This window comes from Ciona intestinalis, chromosome 7 (genome assembly GCF_000224145.3).
Source record: "Ciona intestinalis chromosome 7, KH, whole genome shotgun sequence".
In the NCBI taxonomy this organism is placed as follows: Eukaryota; Metazoa; Chordata; class Ascidiacea; order Phlebobranchia; family Cionidae; genus Ciona; species Ciona intestinalis.
This window is the reverse complement of record NC_020172.2, coordinates 1,095,013-1,117,561: the sequence shown is the minus strand read 5'-3', so window position 1 is coordinate 1,117,561 and position 22,549 is coordinate 1,095,013. Positions and strand designations below refer to the sequence as shown.

At 37.0% G+C, this 22,549-nt stretch overlaps 1 protein-coding gene across 3 annotated transcripts; it reads left to right on the top strand.

The window, feature by feature from the left end:
• Positions 1–12: 12 nt before the first annotated feature.
• Positions 13–21,998, top strand: fcol1 (fibrillar collagen). 3 transcript variants are annotated; one of them, XM_026834922.1, is made up of 55 exons: positions 13–526; positions 3,573–3,770; positions 4,262–4,314; positions 4,475–4,507; positions 4,889–4,942; positions 5,059–5,148; positions 5,235–5,297; positions 5,356–5,400; positions 5,525–5,632; positions 5,862–5,915; positions 5,971–6,024; positions 6,109–6,162; positions 6,376–6,420; positions 6,580–6,633; positions 6,858–6,902; positions 7,156–7,209; positions 7,376–7,474; positions 7,638–7,682; positions 7,746–7,799; positions 7,991–8,035; positions 8,105–8,158; positions 8,469–8,522; positions 8,877–8,930; positions 8,997–9,050; positions 9,276–9,374; positions 9,588–9,641; positions 9,878–9,976; positions 10,322–10,429; positions 10,672–10,779; positions 10,954–11,097; positions 11,426–11,587; positions 11,881–11,934; positions 12,129–12,182; positions 12,412–12,465; positions 12,836–12,943; positions 13,092–13,145; positions 13,338–13,391; positions 13,666–13,765; positions 14,139–14,200; positions 14,706–14,759; positions 14,835–14,888; positions 15,163–15,324; positions 15,622–15,729; positions 16,102–16,155; positions 16,363–16,416; positions 16,592–16,645; positions 16,804–16,857; positions 17,053–17,160; positions 17,352–17,399; positions 17,791–17,895; positions 18,265–18,403; positions 18,802–18,967; positions 19,417–19,525; positions 20,158–20,313; positions 20,740–21,998. In XM_026834922.1, the coding sequence occupies exons 1-55, from the start codon at positions 451–453 to the stop codon at positions 20,884–20,886; spliced, it is 4,425 nt and encodes a 1,474-aa protein (XP_026690723.1). In that variant the 5' UTR covers positions 13–450; the 3' UTR covers positions 20,887–21,998.
• Positions 21,999–22,549: the final 551 nt, after the last annotated feature.

Here is a 22,549-nt window from a genome sequence, read left to right as displayed (position 1 = left end):
TCCACAGAATGAGGTCGTGATATTTGACATCCTGGTGTTAGTAGGTTGTTAATTGCAGCACCGTCGGTCCTTTCCTTTCAACTTCGTACCGTGATCCACAGTGCAAACTTTGCATTTCGCACTCCGCCCCTCGCTTACACGTTTTCGAGAGAATATAAGAAGAAACCAGCCGATCCAGAGACAAAATCGACGGCCTTAAAGAAGAAGGCATTCGCACGACCTGGCTACATCTACCGTGGTTGGACACAGTCGATTCATCGGCTTCCCAAAGGGTCGCCAGAGGATAGCGAGACGTAGCTTCGTTGAGAGACTTTTTCGCTCGTTCTAGCCCCGCGGCCTGCGCTCGCCGCTAAACGCATTCTCGAACGTTCTAGGGGCGCGGACGCAGCAGCAGCGACCTTGTGCTACCGACGAACGAGTCGGAATACATCGGCGGAGGAGCTGTGCACGATGGGTGTGTACGGCACTATGAAGATACTTACCGCAGTGATGCTGCTGGCTATGCTGGATCTAGCACGCTGTCAGGGTAAGTGAATATTTCTCCCTAAGTTCTTATATAACCAAACATACTTTGACATTCTGCAGACAGGTATGGTTGATTTGCCTTTTGAGGCAATCCGTTTTATTTTGTATACTCTCTACCTCTTGCGGGAGTTTTGGCAAAGCGAGCATGGAGCTCATTTATTGAGCCAAAATGAATTCGAGCGTTTAATTATATATTCGAATTTAGTACATAATCATACTAAATAGTCGGTAACGTTTAAATTAATAAATGGAGCCTATATATGATTAAAGTTACAACGCAGTTCCAGCGTTATAACTGCAACCCACCTACAAATAAATGCAAAACGAGCGGCAATGGATTTCTACAATCAAATTTTAGGAACGGCGCTTTGACCTTTTCGCTTTCGAACATTCCGACTCAAAGCAGTCATGAAGTGCTCGGTTTATGTGTGATAATTTAGATTAGCGTGACCTTTACGGTCACCAGCGGTATATAGGTTTAAAATTCCGCATTTTGAGTGGCGCTGTTTTTGGCCTTTTCCGTGACCCAAAATTTCAATCGGTGTTGCGTAAGTTGGCCGTCGGAGATTATTTGATTCTTAACACACCGATAACGCATTTCGTTTATTTGTGGTTGTCACAGTTAAAATCAAATTGCAATTGCACGAAATGCCAGATGGCGCTTCGGCAAAAATAGCTGTCACACGCCTATGTGATAAATAGTCACGTTCCACTTTACGGCCCGAATAGCAATTTTATAAAATGCGACTGCGTAATATTTGGGTAAAATTTACCATGGGAAAGTTACAGTGCATGACTTTTTTTCTGTTAAACCCGTTGTGTTTCTAGAACAATAGGCCTTGTGTGTAGCCAAATCACCCCTTATCCGATACCCGGTTCTTGCGTGAAATTTTAGGCGGATATTGCAGAGCGGTAGGAAATGCAGGGTCGTTCTTCACCGGTTCCTCTGCAACCGCTGCTTAGGCTATGCTCGCCGCAGACTTTGTACGGTCTACTTGATCCAGCTCGTCCGTGCGTGCAAGTTAATACCACTGTATTTCAAAGCCGTTTTAACAAAGAAACTGCTGAGGTTCCGTGTGCAGCGTACCGAAGCAAAAGTCCAACGGAAAACCAGACCGAAAATTTGCCCTGGTTTCCGTTTGTCTGCTAGTGGTTTTCAAGAGACTGTAGCTCCCTTGTCTCTACGCGCTCGCGAACCATCTTTTATATTTACTCCCCGGTGCCCCAGCGTCCGACAAGCACCTTAAGCGCTCGACCGCAAAGTTAACTCATAGGTAATGCTGCACTGCATTTACGTAAGTGATGAATAATGCCCCAAGTTTGCGCAGCATAACAAGACTTAATTAACCACAGCTTCGGCACATCATGCTTCCCTTTCATTTTCATGCTGCAATCATTTTCAGTGTAATTTATTTTTCATTCACCTTACTCACTATAGGCATTTAATTTACCATATTTATATGTTTTACCCTCTGCTTGTATTATTCATATGTAATTTATGTAGTTATTAATACTATTAATTCTTTATGCTTTTTGTGCAAAGTTTGACGCTTTTCCAATGGGTGATATCTCTCGCAAAATTGCTAAATTTGGGATGGACAAAAATAGAGACAAACTGGCAAAAAAAAATTATCAAAAAATGTAGATAGGCCCCGCTCACCACTCCGCAGTGACCGCTTTGCATGGCTACACACGCTGGTAACTTGTCCTTAGTATCTCACAATGCAATCATCCCATCGTCACCGTCGCTGCGCTTTCTTCCTGGCAACCTCCGCATGGCTTTTGTTTGTCCTTACTTCTAAAGCTTTACATCCGCGTCAGTAATGCGTGACTGCCCGCCGCTCTTTTAAAATGGACTCGAAAGAGCTAACGCCCTGGTACCCCATTTTGATTCCGATTTTGCCCTTATACCTTGGGGTTTAAAATTATCTAAAAGCATGAAACCAGATTTACGATACAGTTATGGATTATTTGAATTATTAAAGACTGTCGCGGTAGAGCAACGTCAGCTGTTACGTAATATGCACCAAAGTGAACTTGAATTAGATGCACGTATCGATCGTAATGTATTTTTAATAACACATTTCCCAATACTTACCACACTTTACTAACATTAACACCCCGAACACAGTAAAATGCTAACTAATACACTTGCATGTTTTATCCATCACAATTAATTTGCTCACAATACCCGAAATAGGATATGGAATCTCCTCATAACCCCTAATCTTTGGGTGACATAACCGTACAGTAATTGCATGGATTCAATCCCAATACGCTTGCGGCTTGCCCAACTAATTAAGAAGGCATTGGTTCTTCAGGAAACCCAACCATGTCGGGAATGTTTTAATTAACGGGCCAGGGAGTCATAACCATTGAGAGTTTGGTCGCAATTACTGCCCACGAAATGCGTCAGACTTTGCACATACCTACCGTTTAGCTTTTATATCTTTAAATCCGATCATAATTACAGTCATCATTCGCTTCATGTTGTTAATGGATTCTTTCGCCATAAGTATAGCTCGTCGGCGCCACCTTACGTTTGCATTTTACTTCGCGTATGACAAGTTCAACGGAATTCGAAATATTCCAAACACGCTGTTGTGGTCGTTGTGGCTTCGCGCTTGATAAATAAACTTGGAGCGGGAGCAGAGCGCGCCTGCTTTTTGTCCTTATTGCGGCATCACCTCACGAACGCTTCGTCTGTTGCGTTTAAGCAACTCGTCACAGCGGGTAGGTACTGAAGACGCCAAGGGGCTTGTAAGCCGATCCTGGAGTCACGGAACGCCATAAATTGCCAGTCCTGTGGCGGAAATCCTTCGTGGTATAATAAACGGCTTTACTTCGGCTATTTTAGGGAAATAGCTTTCTCACGACGAATTCAGTCTCAGACACTAAATGTGTTGCGCAATCGGTCACTGCGGCTGTGTTTGAGTAAGAATTTGTCCGTGTCATGTCGTCCCAACCGGCGCGAGATATCACCTGAGCTCTTAGAGCGTTACAAATCAAAAACAAACTAATCGGCAATGGTTAATCACCTGACTCAGGAGTAAGACTCGGCGGCGGCTGCGTTTACAAAGGCGAGGTCTACAACGCCGGTGACGTGTTCAAGCCCACAAAGTGCGAGGTGTGCGTTTGCGACGACAATGAGGTCGTCTGCGACTACATCCTATGCGAGGAGCTTACATGCCCATTCCAAAAAAGCATTGAAGGAGAATGCTGTAAGGTGTGCGCCGATGAACCAGGTGCGAATTTAAACACGCTCGACCGATTGTATGCTACGAATAAAGGCAGCCCTGCGAATTCCCGTGCATGCGAACGCAATATTATACGTTGGTCTCACACAACATGTGATCATTAGTTTACCAACTACCACTTTACGTAATACTAGACCGCCTATTGCGGTTCACGAATTACTTAAAATGACCATTTTACCCTAACTCCTATTTGCCATTAAATAGACCTAAAATAAATTTGACCCACTTCGGTGTATTATTTATCCGAATCCTTTTGTTTTTCAGAGGTGAGTTACATGTGGAAAGAAGACTGATGTATTCTGCAGAGTTCATGATATTGAAACCAGACCAAACATGCATAAAACTTTTCAATTATTTAACTATAATATTTGCACATACAGTTATAATCTCTGAAATAAATTTTACAACTTTTCTCCATTTCTAAATTTGATAACTTAGTAGGTTTATTGCATTATTTCTATTTTAAAATGTCTTTTATTAGATTGGTATTAAAGGACAAAAGGGAGAACCTGGAGAAATTCCAGACAATGTTGTAAGTATCATGATTTTTTTTAACCCATTTCCCTTCTCCAGGCTTATTTTCAATTAAAGTAAAATAAACCTCAAACGATTAACTCTGACTGTATTAAAGATTGTCATTTGTAACTTTTGTTTTGCCTAACTAATATCGCATCTTTATTTTAACTTTACAGGGGGAAGGACTTCCAGGACCCGCAGGAATACCAGTAAGTTGATAATGGATAGGTTTACTTTGTTATTAATGCGCTGCTTATTCCAAATGAGTGTGTCAAAAAATCACTGAATGCTTAGCATTTATGAATTTTGGGCTCATTGGCGCCACCATGGAAATATCCACATGTGTCGTTGGGACACTTAACCATAATGTATCCAACACATTATTCCCTTTTGGGTTGGACAAATTGTCTGCCATACAAAAAAATGACAAAATATTGTGTTACCCTTTAATTGGGAAAAAGGTGTGTGAAACAAAACACCCATGTTAAATTCTGACGCTCGCCCTCTTCTTAACAAGAGAATAAATAAGTTATTCTTCTGTGCTAAGTTATGCCTGCCTCTTACTATTTTTAAATCTTTTTATTTTAAAGGGTATTCCCGGACTACAAGGAATTGACGGACGGCCAGGAGCAAGAGGTCCAAAGGTTCGTTAAAAAAGTTGTTCACAGAAAAATAGCTTAAAGAAAAAACGATGAAATTTATTGAGAATTCTTTTACTGCGTTTCAAACTTATTTTTAAATTCTCCACTCTGTAATGTAGGGAGACAGAGGTACACCCGGACGTGATGGTAACCCCGGAACCCCTGGTATTCCCGGACCACCAGGACCCCCAGGTGCAGGAATGGACGGTGTAAGTAACAAATTATTTATTAATTTAAACCGAATTGTTAACATTTTTTTTGGAACAATAAACACTTTGTAAATTTTTAATCACAGGATCTTGCCCGAAGTTATTCAGCTGGAGGCAAGGGACCAAGTCCAGTTATAGCTGGACCACCTGTATGTATTTTTTATATATGTGGAAAATTACAATGTATTTAAACCTTACTTTTTATAGGGAGTTATGGGACCAAGAGGATCACCAGGAGTTTCTGGTTCACCAGTAAGTTTTTATATTGAATGTTTTTTATATTGAAATCCATTTTTACCATTTAAAAATCAGGTTATAACTAAATTTCTTATATAGTTTATATTTTGTTCTCCACTACAATAATCATGCTTAACAGGGACCCCAAGGATTCCAAGGACCCCCAGGAGAGACTGGTGAACCTGGATCTAGTGGACCACCCGGACATGCAGGACCTTCTGGAATTCCAGGCAAACCAGGAAAAGATGTAAGTCTGCATATCAATATGTTGCATTGACACAGTGTTTTAAAGTGTTTGCCTCTAGACCACTGACATAGTAAAGTTCTGGTTTTTAAATCAAAGGTTATGGGTTTAAGATGCTGTTACCCCACCTAATGGCAATTCTTCCTGTGCTCCTTTATGGGTTGTCTGAATAGCCAGCCATAGTGTTTTATCATTTTAGGTTTAAAAATTAAACATTTTGTATTTTCTTTAGGGCAAGGATGGCAGACCAGGGAAAACTGGTCCAATTGGTACTCCTGGACCACAGGTAAGTTTATTGGAAACATAGAAAATTAAATATTCTAATTGTCGTTTTATTTAAGGGACCGAGAGGATTTTCAGGCACACCTGGAAACCCAGGACCCAAAGGACATAAGGTAAGATTGATATGACTGTTAATGATGAACCAGTGAATAATATGTTTAAGTACTGTAATTATATACTGACACTTATTTGTTTAGGGTCATGCTGGTCTTAATGGTTTGAAAGGAGATAGTGGTCTTGCTGGAGCAGATGTAAGTACAAAAAATGTCATTTTTAGACACATTGTGTTTTATAAAAGTTTACAAACATAAAACATTTAACTTTCAAGTTTTTTGAATTTGTTTTCATTAGTTTACTGCTTGGGAATAAATTTGTAACAAAACTTAATAAAGGTACTTCTGTAACAGTAGCAAGAAGTAGCAATAACAGTACATGGTATAAACTTAACATTTAATTTAATCCAGGGTGAACAAGGAGCAGTAGGAGAAGCTGGACCTCCTGGAATCAGTGTAAGTTTCCTTGTCCTTGCTTGAAATAAATTTATTAACAAAATCTAAGGACTAGTTTGGTATTATTAAAGGGGTGGTGAGTCCATTTACATGTGCGTAAAAAATGAAAATAGTTTTTAAAATTTAAATGCAATGAATCTAAATTATTGTATTTTTCAGGGGCCGAGAGGTCTACCTGGTGACAGAGGAAGGCCAGGAGCTGCTGGAGAACCAGTAAGTTTATTGTTTTTGTGTTGCAACTTATGTTTTCTCTCCTACAAACTTGTGTTTTCTCTCTTACATAAGAAAATTTTAGGTATCGTTATATGTAAACATCCAGTTTACTAATTTTAACCAAAACTTTATTGTAAGTCCGCATAAATCTATGTTCCTATGATCTCAGTGTTAAATCACACTCTCGTTATACTGCATTAGATTTAACAAAATATTCTGAACAGGGTGCTCGTGGATCTGATGGTCTTCCTGGACAATCTGGACCACCAGTAAGTATAAACACTCACAATGTCAATTAATGTATCTATGGTTTTTAAACCTTTTTCAATTAAACCTGTTTCCAGTAAAGGATGTTTTAATGTCAGTTTAGTAAATAAGTTTAGTTTTAGGAAGTTTTAAGACGCTCTGTGTTTTTCCTGCAAAAAAGAAACAACAAAAAAAGAATAAATATGAAAACCGTATAAAACTTATAATTTAGATTTTATAAAATAATTTAGATTTTAAAAATGGTGTTACTTTTAGGGACCAACTGGAATTGGTGGACCTCCAGGATTCCCAGGTGCGCCAGGATCTAAGGTTGGTTGGTTTTATTATAATTTTTTCTTTTAAAATTAAATTGAGCTTTTTTGGTTACAAAATATAAAAAATTCTGCACTGATCAAAATAATTTCTGAAGTTTAAATGATTATCTTTTAAAAAGATGTTACTAAATACTAATACTAACCATGCCCATTTATCACAGGGTGAAGGTGGACCTACTGGTGCAAGAGGACCTGAAGGACCCCAGGGTTCAAGGGGTGAAGCAGGAACACCAGGCTCCCCTGGACCAGCTGGGCTTGCGGTAATTTTTTTTTGCTGTAAAAATTCGCTGTCTTTTTTTACTGTAAAAATGGTTGCTGTATAACTGCATTTAGCTTTTTCTAAAACTTTCCATTCTATTTTATGTCTCAATTGCTAAATTTTATTGTAAGCTGATATAATTTACAATTTTTATTAAATTCTAGGGCTCTCCTGGTATTGATGGAGCATCAGGTTCCAAGGGATCAACTGTAAGTGTCAACACTGCTTTACAATGGCTTTAAATTTATAAATGACCATATAATTCTCAACAGGGTGCACCCGGCATTGCTGGACCACCAGGCATTCCCGGCCCAAGAGGCTCACCTGTGAGTATGACTTTAAAAATGAAATTTTAAAAATTAAACCTATGCTTTATGCTGCCTTTTCTGAAATCTTTAATTCTAAACTTGTGTCATTTTTCTCTATTGAACAGTTTATTGGTAATGCCTAATCCTTGAATCAGGAATTTTAAACTGAATATTCATAACTCTAACTTTTGCCTGTTTAATATTCATAGGGTACACAAGGTAATATCGGATCTGCTGGACCTAAAGGAAACACTGTAAGTAATTTTACCCTATTTAAATGACCAACTTTTTACATTCTGCTCACCCTTATATTTGTTCTCTAGGGAAACCCTGGTGTTCAAGGCTTCAGAGGTGATCAAGGACCAAAAGGAAGCATGGTAAGAAAATCTTGTTTTGTGCTTCAAATGTACATAAATGGATATTTGTGTGGTTTTACTGAACAATATGTAAACATGTTTTGTATGAAAAGTATTGCTTTTATAGTGGTAGAGAGATTAATGGGCAAACATTAGCCTAAATCCCAAGTTCCCTAGTGGCTTGTCTTGCTATGGAACCCAACCCATACAGAATAAGATAGCTTGATGCTCACAATTAGTATATTATGATTGCAAACATTTTATAGTAATGTTATCAACCTTACGAAAATCCTAGAATTGTATTTTCTAAAATTGGTGTTTTGTATTATAGGGTAGTACTGGACCACAAGGTCTGCAAGGAGCACAAGGAGAAGAAGGAAAGAGGGTAAGATTATGTTTATTTAAATTATATTTTAATTTAAATCATGTCATCCCTAATACATTGGCAGCATCCTTTAATACGAAGCAACCATGTATGGTGTGCAACATTTGTGTAAAACACTCATAGATTTTCCACTCTAGAGGATAAACATTAAAGTGCCTTATCTTAGCTTGGCAGGGTGCGTGAGGTTGATGACATGTTCATAAAAATGTCGTTAATGATAGTCATCTTACAACCAACCATAAATTTCACAAACAGTGAATCAATGTAGAATTTACGGAAAAAATTAAAAAATGTTGACATTTTTTGTGTCCGATAAGACTTTGGAACAGTTCTTTAATTGTGTTGTGCTTGTAGGGTTCCAGAGGAGAAGCTGGACCTCCTGGACCAATTGGTTCAACTGGAGAGAGGGTAAGTGCTTTAATGTTCAACCTGGTGTATAAGTTTTAAAATTGTATTTCTAACGTCAATTTTTAGGGTGCACCTGGTAACAGAGGATTCCCTGGACAAGATGGTCTATCTGGTCCCAAGGTATGTATTTATAAAAATCACAAAAGAAATTTTGACTATACAGAAAAAATCGCAAAAATTATTGCCCACAAAATTATATTTGTGGTAACCTTCAACCATATATTTATTCCTACATTACACAAAGTATATTTTTAGTTTTTGCAAAGTTAAGTCATATTCAAAGAAAAAAACAAAAAAATATGTAGACTAAACTTTACACTGAGGTTAATTATGATTTGAAATCAGGGAAGCACTGGCAGAAGAGGACGACCTGGTGTTGCAGGACCTAAAGGATCAGTTGGTGACGTTGGCAGATCTGGTGAACCTGGTCTTCCTGGTGCAAGGGTAAGTTGTATCATTATAAAAATGATACAAAATTAAATATAATTTGTATCTAAAAAAGCAAATGTTTGTATGAGTCAAAAAGTATTCTATTTTTCTGTAAAAATGTAAAAGATTTTCACAAGAATTAAAATAGAACATATTTTAGTGTAATTATTTTTTGAAATAGCAAGAAAAACTTTACGTATTAATATTTGATTTAAATGTATCTTGCAGGGTCTTACAGGCAAGCCTGGTGCTGATGGTAGACAAGGAAAGCAAGGTCAACCCGTAAGTTGAATCATAATTTATGAGTAACATATTTTATTACATAAGAAATATACTTGAATTTCATAAATTTTATAACCACTCAATTTTAAAATTGTTTAAGTTTGCAAAAATATTAAAAACGTGTAAGTTAATTATTAATTTTAAAGTTATGTAAATTTGCAAAAAAAAACAGTGTTTAATGCTGTCAGTAAACTGTTAGCTGTCAATCACTAAATTATGAAATCTCTATTATGCAGGGTGTTAGTGGTGAAGACGGTCGCGCTGGACCTGCTGGTGCTCCAGGACAGAAGGGACCACCGGGACAAATTGGTTTCCCAGGACCTAAGGGTGTATCTGTAAGTGATTATTGAATATGTTTATGTGAACATACATATATATGTTTTACTTAAATGTATAACATTTTTTACATAATCATTGTGTCCTTAAGCACACTTTCTTTTTAATTTGAACACTGATTATTAAATGTCTGCTTCACCCAATAATAAATTCTTTGTGTGAAGCAGTCATAACCTTTATCCAAAAAGGTCTGTACTTCTGTTTTTTTGTTTAACCAGTTATAGAGAACTTTCGCTTTTGTATACGACTCTGACCTTTTATACTCTAACTACATGCACAAGATACTGTCATTCTTATTTCTAAATGTAAAAAAAGACACCAAACTAAAGTTTATATTATAACAGGGAGAGCCAGGTCGAGGTGGTGAGAAAGGTATTGCAGGTCCCCCAGGATCACGTGGGTTGGCTGGTAAAGATGGAGAGATCGGACCACAGGGTCCACCAGGACCAAATGTAAGTCTTTTGAAAATATCTACATTTTACATCGTTTTAAAATAATTATGGTCTTTCTGCAAAATTTTTCAAATTGTGCATTTAATTGCAAGGATTTTATTTTATCTTATAGTTTTTTTTTTAATTCTTAATTTTTTTTTTTTTTAAAATATATCGATAAGGTCTTATTATAAAGGGTATAAGCAGCACCTTATCTATATGAAAAGGTGTCAGAATATCACTAACAAGAAATTTAATATTAGGGTGTTGCTGGAGACAGAGGAGAAGCAGGACAACCTGGTCCAGCTGGGTTCCAAGGTCTTCCAGGTCCTCCAGGACCTAACGGAGAGCCAGGAAAGTCTGGAGAAACTGTGAGTAGTACAAGGGCAATTTTATATAATAACTTGGAAACTAACATCATCTTTTCCATATAAAACATAAAAATAATTTAAAAGAAATAAAAATTTGGGAGAAAATTTAAAATAAATATAAATATATTAATTTTAATTTTATTTTTTTGAATTTAATTTTTCTGTTTTTTATAGGGTGTTCCAGGAGAGGTTGGTCCATCAGGAGAACCAGGACCCCGAGGTGAACGAGGTTTCCCTGGTGAAGTTGGAACCACTGGACCACAAGGTCTTACTGGTCCACGCGGCGCTGCTGGTATTCCTGGCTCTGATGGACAAAAGGTAGAATTTCAGTTTGTAGCAAAATATGGAATTTGGGTTTATTTGTAAAGTAATAGTATTTCTTATACCAGAGTTTTGTGGACTTAAATTTGTAAGCCACCTTTTAAGTGTATGATATAGTAATAGTGGCAAAGAATGTGAAATGGTTTTTTATATTACTGTTTTTTTCCTGTTACTTTATTGGTTTTACTTGGTTTCAGTTGTTTATGGTTACATTTTTTTTTACTCTAATAATTGTAAGCTCACACAACTTAAATTATCTTTAATATTTGAACATTTTTGATAATTTATGGTTGAAACAAAGCCAATAATATTTTTTTGGATTTAGGGTCAAACCGGACCATTAGGTCCACCAGGTGAGCCTGGTCCTCAAGGTGTACAAGGTGGAACTGGCCGACGTGGTCCTCCTGGTTTATCCGGAGGTAAGGGAGACCGAGGAGATCTTGGTCCACCAGGTATTGAGGGAGAACCTGGAAAAGAAGGACTTCGGGTAAGTTAACTGGTTTGAATTTATACTTTTTTTTCTGATTCACCCACAAAGTAACATACATGGTAACTCGTAAGCTGGCACGAGGTGTTAAACCCGTGTGATAACGACTGTCATTTTCCGGCTCTCGAGGATACAGTAAGATTCATTTATTCATTCATTCAATACTTTCCAGGAAAAAACGTGATAAAGTTTTCCAGCTGATAATAGATGCTGGAAAATAAAATACTAATATTCTGTTAACTTTTTGGCTATATAAAAGTGATACTTTAATAATATTAAATATTTTAATTTAGGGTTTGACTGGACCTATTGGACCACCAGGAGCTCAAGGACCAAATGGTGACAAGGTAATTTCAATATATTATGGTTAATTTTTATTTCACATTCAAGCTTTGAATAGATGTTGTCATACATTTGTCAGAAGATCATGTTTTTTTACACCTTTAGTTTAAACATACCTATATTTTTGTACTTCTCATAACATAGGAATACTTTTGTTGTATATGATTATTTTCATTAAACTTAAATATGTTTACCACAGGGAGACCTTGGTAACACTGGACCTGAAGGAGCAACTGGACCAAGAGGATCTCCTGTAAGTACATTCCTTATTGAAAGATATAACTTTATTATTCAATTTTCTTTTAGTATTTTAATGCCATATAAAATCGAACTTAAAAAAGGCAATATTTTCTTTTTTTAGCAATTTTTTTTTTTTTTTTTTATAAATACATTTTTGGATCAATTAGGATTTTATTCCAAAATTTATATTAAAATGTTTTGTTGACAAATCACAAAACGTTTTAATTTTTGTTTCTGCACAGGGTGAAAGAGGAGAACCAGGACCTGATGGGGCACCAGGTTATCCAGGATCACCTGTAAGTTTAGTATTAGTGTACAATATTGTACTTTAATAGTTTCACATGTTTTTTATGACTTTTTTTGTATAGAAAGTTTTAAAAAAATTACATTTGATTGAATCACAAAAATTGTAAAAATGTGTTTTAATCTATACTTTATTTTTTTTACATAAATACTATGCTCATAAACATTGCAATTGTAGTATAAAACTGTCATGTTTACTACTTTCAAATGATTTTATGATATGAAATTCATGTTGTAGTTATGTAAATATGTTTTCATTCACCGCTTTGTAAAAATAATACATAAGTTGATTTGAGCTGGTCATGTTTATGAAAAATACCAAATCCTCACAAAAATTTCACGAAATTTGTTTCACGATCTTAGGGAGCTGAAGGACAATCAGGAAAGAAGGGAGAATCTGGTTCCAGAGGTGTCAAGGGTGACTCAGGTGCTCCTGGATTACAAGGACCTGCTGGTGGTGCCGGACCAATTGTAAGTTTAACAAAACTTTTTACTAAACCTATTTCAAAATTCAAAATAAAATTTTAGTATATTATTTTGAGCTGAAGTGTTAAAAAGGCAGCTTTTGTTATAATATTTATTTTTTTATCAATTTGTACTTAAATATGTTGTGTGACAGGGACCACCTGGAGTTGCTGGACGAAGAGGTACCCGCGGTGCTATTGGTGTTCCGGTGAGTGTTTTATTCTTATTCCTTTTATTTTATATCAGATGTAGAATTTTTTCTCATGTATTTTTTTAAATGTCAGTGAAAAGAATTTTATCCAGAAAAACGAACTGTATAATTTCTATTATGCCTTTTTTCATTATATTGGTAATAAAATATATTAATTTTCAAAAATTAAAACTTTTTTTCGAATTTCAGGGACCTGCAGGTTTTCCAGGACCAGCTGGACGACCAGGTGCACCAGGAGACCAGGTTAGAAATTAAACCACAAATATTCAAACATTTTAATAAAAATTAAAAAAGTCAACTGCTTAGTTGAAAAAAGTGTTTTTTTTGTGTAGTACAGTGTGAAAATTTTAATTGGTATCAGAGACCGGTTTTAAAAACTACTAAAAAAGTTCCAAAGCTGTGATATTTTGTGAATCCGGTCCTAATTTATTACTCATATTGTTGAATGAATCTATTGCATTGTTTTATATATTCAAAATTGGTTTCTTAACTTACAAATTCAATGTTTTAATCACAGGGATCATCTGGACAGCAAGGTAACCCAGGAGAGCCAGGTAAACCTGGATCCAAGGGAGCTTCTGGTGACGAGGGACCTCCAGGACCACAAGGAGAATCAGGTATAAAATTTTACATAAATCCAAGCGTAGGAAAATCACTATATAAAAGAACTTCTATATGATTTCTGTTTATGTGCTACTTTTTGAAGATAGGGGTTTGAGGTTCATTGCTACTACCATGTTGGACGCATGTGTCCACTTCCCAGAAAGTTGGTTAATTCAGTAGTTATTTATGGGTTGTCCAAATTGTCCAGCATGAAAAATTTAAAAAAAAAATATTCATTAACAAGATTGCATATGTGATAACTTATAGAAGAGCATGATATGTATAAAACAGAACACATATGATTGAATGACTGTCAATACCCGATCACAAGGATATAAAAGTTACATTCAATCAATGACATATTTTAAACCTTGACTTTAAAATCAGGACTCCAAGGATTGCCAGGTCAACCTGGTGAGCCAGGATCTGCTGGAGAACCCGGACCACAGGTAAAATACTTTTTCTAGACATGCTTAAGCTTAAGAGTAGCTAAGTTTCAAGTGTTTTGGACTAAAAGTTTATAAAACTGAATTAAGTATTTTTGATAGTGTATTTTAAAAAGTGGGTACTTGGTATATTTAAACCCTTTAGGGGTCATGAACTTTTGACTAGCAAGCCAGACGAGGCTATTTTAATGACGGCATCTGGTTTGCAAAAAAGTTGGTATTTCTTAGCTTAATTGTTAGAAATATTTTTATTTTTGGGTAGTTTTCCGTAACTTAAACTAACTATTCATTTGTTACAATGGTGCTATAAAATGCCAGGGGGAGTTATTTCAGTTACTTGTTTAAAGTGGCTGTACACAGTATTCGGGAATTCGCTGTTTTGTCTGTTTTGTCCGGATTTCGCTGTCGCATGCGGAACTCTTCGCAAGCGAGTTCGCATGCCGGATACTGTGTACAGCCACCATTAGTTGTTTTAAAACTGATATTTAAACTTTTCTAATTACAACAGGGTGGCCCAGGAGCATCAGGACTTAGAGGAAACCCAGGATCTTCTGGAAACCCAGTAAGTTTAACATTCTGTCACCACCATTCTAATATTATGTGTAATAGAAAATAATTTGACCTTTTTTTTCTCAAGGGTCTGCCTGGACCATCTGGACCAACTGGAGACAGGGGACCTTCTGGATTACAGGTAAATTTTTTCTAAAAAAATTATAAAAACATTTCTGATTCATAATAAATAATAAAGATATAAAATAAAAATTGTTTTTTCTGCTTTATTATTATACAAATTTTCTGTGTGTGGGGTAATGGGCCAACTCAGGACTTATTTCATGGTCTACTGTCATGCTTCGCATTTGGACCTCACCCATACTGAATAAAATAGAACCTTTAACTATGGGATGCTTATTTAAAAGAGCAGTTTTAATATTTGAACAAAAAAATTCACTGCGTTTGTTTACTAGGGAGAAGAGGGCAAACAAGGACGACCAGGTCTTCCAGGAGACCGAGGTCCTCCTGGCGACATCGGCCCCGTTGGACCATCAGGACCCTCTGGAGAGAGTGGTCCTGAGGGTATGCCTGGACCTGAAGGTGCACCTGGACGAGATGGCTCAGTAGGAATTAAGGTAAGGCGTTTTGTGCAACATCTGGGCAACAATTTGTGTGGCCATGGCATAATGGCTAGATAGTTTATCTGTTGACCAGTGTTTCTTTGGGAAAGACACATAGTCTTAATTGCCCCAGCCTTATCATGTATAGATTGTTCAAATTGTCAGCCATTTTTTTTAAACTAAAATAGGCCTCCAAAAAAGTTTAAGATATGATTACTTGTAAGTGGTCACAAGGTGTATGAAACAGAACACCTGCTTTAATTACATATTTTAAAATTCAGTCACAAAATAATTCAACTAATTTCCGCGCAGGGTGAAATTGGTGAGCGTGGGCACACTGGACCCCCAGGTCCATCTGGCATTCCAGGACCCCCAGGTCTTCATGGTATCGAAGGAAAGAGTGGTCCACGTGGAGAATCAGTAAGTTTGTATTTCATATAAGGTTAAATGCAATGTTAGGCAGAGTTTTCATTGGCGCTTTTCCCTAACCTTATATTCATAACTGGTTTTAAAAAACGTTGTTTTGCTGTTCAATTCATTCTCATCATTTTTTAAATAATATTATCTTCGCTACTACTCTTAAACAGACAAATAAAAAATATGTTATGTTATGTAAACCAACATTATTAGAATTTAAAACAGTTTAAAAAATTAACTAAGTTAGTATTGTCATATGTTTTTGTGAGCTAAACTTTTATTGTCAATTTAAAACAGATTCTTAATTAATTTTATGTAATATTTATCATGTCTGCAAACTGGTGAATATTTATTAAAAATGTTTTTAAACTTTAGGGACCACCAGGATCCCAAGGACCTCCAGGCCCAGAGGGCGGCAGAGGACAAGCTGTGAGTCTTTAAACTCAATTATATGTTACTTTGATAATTTAGGTTTTTTTTTATTGTATTGAGTGTTATTGAGTGTTTTTTTATTGGAGGTTTTATTGTATTGAGTGTTAATTAGTTTAAAAGCAAAAGGATACTTTTCTAAAAAATAACTTGATTTTTTAATTGTCATAAAAAAAGTGGTAATTTTAAGATTTATAAAACTTGCAGGGACCACAAGGTGCACGAGGTGACACGGGAAAAACTGGCGATATGGGACCAAGGGTAAGTCCGCAGAACATGTAATACGTTAATTCCAACTGTATTTAAAAGGAAATAGAATAAGCTACGTCACATACATGGTAACTGTAAAAATGTATGAAATGTGTTATATCTTTCCTGCTATATATGAAAAAACATGTGACATTCAATCATTTATAAACTTGAACTTTTTGTGCAGGGTATCAAGGGTCACCGCGGTTACACTGGTCTACAAGGTCTTCCAGGAAAACTCGTAAGTTTTAAATAATTTATGTATTTTGTATCTTTTTAATGTGACTTTATTGTTTTGTGCAAAAAATCTTGTTTTTCTCAAAGGCATATGAGATTTTTTTTCTACTTTGTATATCATACGAATGTAGATACGAATAAAGAGAATTATTATTCATACAGGGACCAACAGGAGACCCAGGAATGCCTGGAACTGCCGGACCACAAGGACTTAGAGTGAGTTATTTTTCTTTTAGCTGGCTCTATTAATAAAACATAACTGCTGATAGTGTGGTAAAATTGGTAACACAAAGTTTCTATGAAAATAGTTTGGGAAAAATACCTGTCATGCATTTCTGTTTTTGTATATTTCTAACAAAATTCTTTATAGAAATTATTTTTTTGGCTAAAATTCCAAATTTTTATTCTTAGGGAACAACCGGTCCAAGAGGACCTGCTGGCAACGATGGATCCCCAGGAGCACCTGGTCCCATTGGCGCTACTGGTCCACGTGGTTCGTCTGGTGACGATGGTATGAGGGTAAGTATCTTTTACAGTTTACATATTTCTACTTTTTGTACTCAAAATTAATTTTTTAAATGCAAGGACCAAATTCCGAAACAAAGTTTGATAAAATTTACTTTAAAATTTTATTTATTATACTAAACTGTCTTTTTTTCGTTGCACAAATTGTTTCCAAGAATTCATTATAATTTTGATAAACTATTCAGGGACCTTCTGGACCTGCTGGGCCACCTGGACCTCCTGGACCACCAGGGGTAAGTAACACTGTACCGGTATATAAATATTAATAATACACAATTGTCATTGTCAAATAAATTATCAAATCAATTTGTGGTAGCACGCCTGCCTGTAACCCAGAGGTAATGGGTTCAAGGATCATCGCTGCTACCATTGAGGCGTATGTGTCCTTGAGCAATGAGCAAGACACTTAACGGCAATTGCTTCAACCCAGTGGTCACTAATGGGTTGTCCAAATTATCAGCCATACATAAAGAAGTGAAAAAATCTCAAAAAGTAATATACATGGTAACTTGTAAGCTGGCACCAGGTTTATGAAACAAATCACCTGTGTTATAACGACTGTCGTTTTCAAGCCCTGCAAGGATTAAGTAAGTTACATTCATTTATTCAAATTATTTACTTTAGCCTGGAATCGACATGGCTGCCTTCAGAATGCCAGTCATTAGTTCATTCAAGGGACCAAATGTTGCTGCAGATCAACCAGTCAGTGATGTAGGCAGAGATGAAGAGGTAAGATGGCTAAATAAACCCTGGATTTAATATATAACTTGTAAGTCTGGTGGCATAACACTGTTATTAAGAGTACTCACATTGTACTGAAAGGATGCAGGCTTCAATGCTTGTGACTTGGGCAAGACAATTAATGGCAATTGCTCCAACCCAGTGGTCACTAATGGGGTGTCCAAATAACCAATAAGCAAATAAAAGGAAAAACTATTTGCCATAAAAGTTGCATACATCGCAGTTCTTATGCAGGCAAAAAATGCATGGAACAGAACAACTGTGTTATATGGGCTGCTATATGGGCTGCAAATACACAAAACTAAATAGGTTTCTAGCTTAATAAAACATTATTTTAATTCTTATTTCTCATCTCAGATGATGGTTGTATTGAAAGAACTTACCAACTCCGTTGAGAACATCAAAGCACCACGTGGTGTGAGCAAGAAGACAGCAGCTCGCTCCTGCATGGACATTTACCTCGCAGAACAACAACAAAACATTGTTGCTAAGAATGGTATGGGGTCATGTTGTTTTTTTTAAAAAATATTTCGTGTTTGTTTTTTAATGAATCATTTTTTATAGTTTTTAGTTTGGTAACAAAATATTTAAAAATTATTCAACCGTATCCTTACACGTCTACAATACTGTTGTTAATAGTTAAAAACAACCAAGGTGATTCTAGAATACAGATTTTATAGCGGCCATTTTCGACACCTTCTACTGGTGCCACCAACCTAAAATTTGGACACTAACTAGACCCCAGCGGTACCGATTTTAAAATAAACATTTAAAAATTTGAAAAAATAGTGTTTTTAAAACACGATTAAAAAATAGGATTTTTTGTTGACGCTACCCATCTTACCCCACAGTACTACACATTGAATGTAAATCACAAAAATTCTAAATTCCCAGGCATCAGATGGATTGATCCTAATGGCGGCTGCACTGCTGATGGTATTGAGGTTTACTGTAACTTTGACACCATGGAGACATGCGTCTATCCAACCAACAGACACATCGAGAACGGAACCCATTACACCGGGGAGAGCCGGCATGTGTACTACGGGGAAGAAATGGCGTAAGAATTTATTTTATTATTTTGAGTTTTTTATTACAACAACATTTTTGTGTTGTTATGAGGGGAATGAAAATGAGGTAACGGTACTAGGATATTTTCGTACCTGGTTCAAGACTTAGATACCGTAGTTGTAGTATATCATCGTGTAATATTAAAAAACTGCAAAAATGTCTAATTGAAATTAAAAGGCGATTTTAACACATGTCTGGAAAAGGTCTTGAAAACCACTGTTATTTAGTAAAGTAGGGAAAGATGGGACACCTTTTCATACTATTTCCTCGTCCCATTTGGTAGTAAACAAAGAACATTCAAAGAATTATGAAACCTTTTCCTTACGACTCCCATAGACTGCTGTTAATAGTTTAAAACACGATCATGATATTTGGCACTAAAGGTGTCCCATCTCACCCATCCTACTATATATATAAATACTCAACTTTCCATTACAGCACTGGCAGCACAGTAAGATACGACCCATCTGACGAGGACAGAGTTCCACACGCAGATTACACATCGCAGCTCACTTTCTTGCGTCTGCTCAGTCGTCAAGTCAAACAGGTGGGAATATATAAATTACATTAAGTTTGCGTTATTAAACCGCATGTACACTTGTAATCACATAGGAACTAGACTCTAGAGGTTGGGCGACACTATTTTGTTATACACCCATGTTATAACCACTTTCCCACTATACGCGAAAATAGTTAAAGTATAATCGTTCAATTTGAACTGCTCTGAATTGCACGCACGCTTGGTCTACTATTAAACTCTTATTTTTTCAAGACAAATTTGGTTACTTCTACAATGCATATAATTTAAAATTCGCTACTCTAACGTAACCGATTCATAAACACATAGTAAAACCGATCATTTCCGGCGGTGGCGAAGTGGTTAGCGCGCCTGCCCCTAACCACAGGTAATGGGTTCATGGCTCGTCGTTGCTACCATTGTGGACGTATGTGTCCTTGGGCAAGACACACACGGCTATTGCTTCAACCCAGTGGTCACTAATGGGTTGTTCAAATTATCATAAGAAAATAAAAAAAATCACCTATAAAGTGACAAACATTGTAACTCATAAAAACTTACATGAGGTGTATAAAACAGAACACTCGTGCTTATCGACTGCTGTTTTCCGGTCACGCGAGGATAAAGTAAGTTACAATTATTCACTCATTTATTTCTCCCAGCACGTTACCTTCTACTGTCGTAACATGGTGGCTTATTATGATGCTGCTGCGGACAACAAAGCGCAAGCTCTGAAACTTCGTGGTTTTGGAGATGCTGAGTTTACTGCTGAGGGAGATCCAAGCACAACATACAGGGTTCTCCATGATGGTTGCACTGTAAGTTTATCTCTAGTTTTACTTATTTTACAATAAAAAAATGGGATTTCAGAACATTTAGGCGTCCTATATATAGTATGTTGGGGTAAGATGGTCCTAATAATATTTACTTAAATAAATATATGATCGTATCCCCAAGACTCGTTGTTAATTGTTAAAATTACAATTATGAGATAATATGAGCTACGGTATTTATTTTACTCAACATTAAATGCTAATTTTAAATGGTTATTTAAGGGTAATTTAGTGTAAATCTGGCCTGTGTGTGCTGGGATTATGTAATGAGTCTGGCCTAAATCCCAAGTCCTAGAGGGTGTCTTACCGGAAAGAACCTCGCCTTTGTAAAACGGAATAGTAAATCCGACACCTGCGGTACATTTTTTCATCTGTAGCAAACGGTCAAAGTAAAAAACCAAAACTTTCCAGGGTCGCCCATCAACCTGGGGCAAGACAGACATCGAGTTCACCACTGGATTCGTTGGACGCATGCCAATCACTGATATTGCACCGTTCGATATCGGAGGTGCCGACCAGCAGTTTGGTGCTGAATTTGGCCCAGCCTGCTTCCATTAAGCGGCGGTTAAATCCCCGCTGTACCCGAAAACGAACTGGGAATGTGACAACGACGACGACGAACTGCCCGCTCTTAAAACGGATTTGACGACACGTAGGTGGGAGTTCGCTCCCGCGTTAAAAAAACTATTTTTATCTGACGACAACGACGACGACGGCTCTGTAATGTAACATTGTACTTGTGTTTTTATGTCACGCATTTGTAGCACCGATAACGCCGCCTTTTTTGCGTTTTTTCAGCCTAGTTAAATTGCGTTTTTTTTATGTATAACGAACATCCAAACTTACTCAGCATCCTGAAAAAATCCTCGCTCATTTTCGTTTCGCCCATTCAGCATATCTTTCCACACGGCAGCGGCGTTTTCCACCTTTGCTGTTTTTTTCGTTATTATTATCATGTAGCTTGCGCGACAGTATTATACCGTCACCGCTTTTTTTTTTGTCTAGCCTGACTGTACCTGCATTACTAAATCTTGCTTCGAACGCCTCATAGCCGTTCTCACAACGGCTTTTACCATTCAGCATACCCCGCCGCCCAGCAGTGACGTATTACGTGTTACCTGAGCGTCACTTTTTTACAAAACGTCTTAACCCACGGCCACGTCTGGTGTGCAGTCTACCTGTGGTCGCATGTTTCCTGTGTATAATCCCACTCCAGTCATAACCGGCTCGTGCCGCCTATCGTACCTTGCCCGCCTGTTGGTCAGTGTTTTACGGAAAGCTTGGGCGTTCGCCTTTGGTGGAAGCCGTTACGGTTGACCGACCATCGTGTCACGTGAGCAGCTCGTAGTTGGAAGACGTCGTCCAACATTCGAAGTCGCCACCCGTTTCGGAAGCCGGCAGTTCCCATGATAGAGTTCGGTTAAAATTCCAACTACGTTTACCAGCACTAAATGTAGTTGGAGTTTTCTTCGTTCGGGAAAATAACTGCAGCCAATCCGCGTCCGCGTCCTAGCCCACGTGATTCCCGTTCACCAATCAGAGCACGGCTTGGAAAATATGTCCCGTGAAGACACCAAACCACCCGTATTCGCCTGATACTTTGTGTTTTTCTATTACTTTGCTTTTATATCCTGCTATAAACGCGTGCACAATAAAACGACTTACGTCAATTTCTGGTAATTCAATAATTTCAATGAGCAGCAATGTAGAGGTTGTCTATCAAGCTAAGACCAGCAAAAAAAGAAAAGAAAGTTTTTTCCATGCTTCATGTTTTGTCCGTATTTGCAAGATTGACAAAACATGAAACACGGCATAAAAAAAACATAGAAAAAATATATCAAGTCACAAGTAAGGAATAAAAACTTAAAAAAAACATTCAAAAATGTCATTTTCTGAAAAAAAACATTTCCTGCCCCATTGTGACCAATGATATTAGATGCTAAGACCGTGACACGTAAGTAAACTGTTCAATAATACAGAGTTTTATCATTTCCATCTAAACGCAGAGCACGCCCAGTCAGCCTTAAGTTCATGGAAAACTGAGGCGAAAACAACAGAGTTCTACAAAAAGAAAATTTCGCCAGATAATTACTTCCTTAAATTGACGTTTGAAGTTACTCGTCACGTGATCTCTGCATGAGTAATGTAATAAACCATATGTGAAAGAATCCCTTTAATTGCAGCACTGTAGCAGACATTAAGTGACTAAAACTATGTGTAA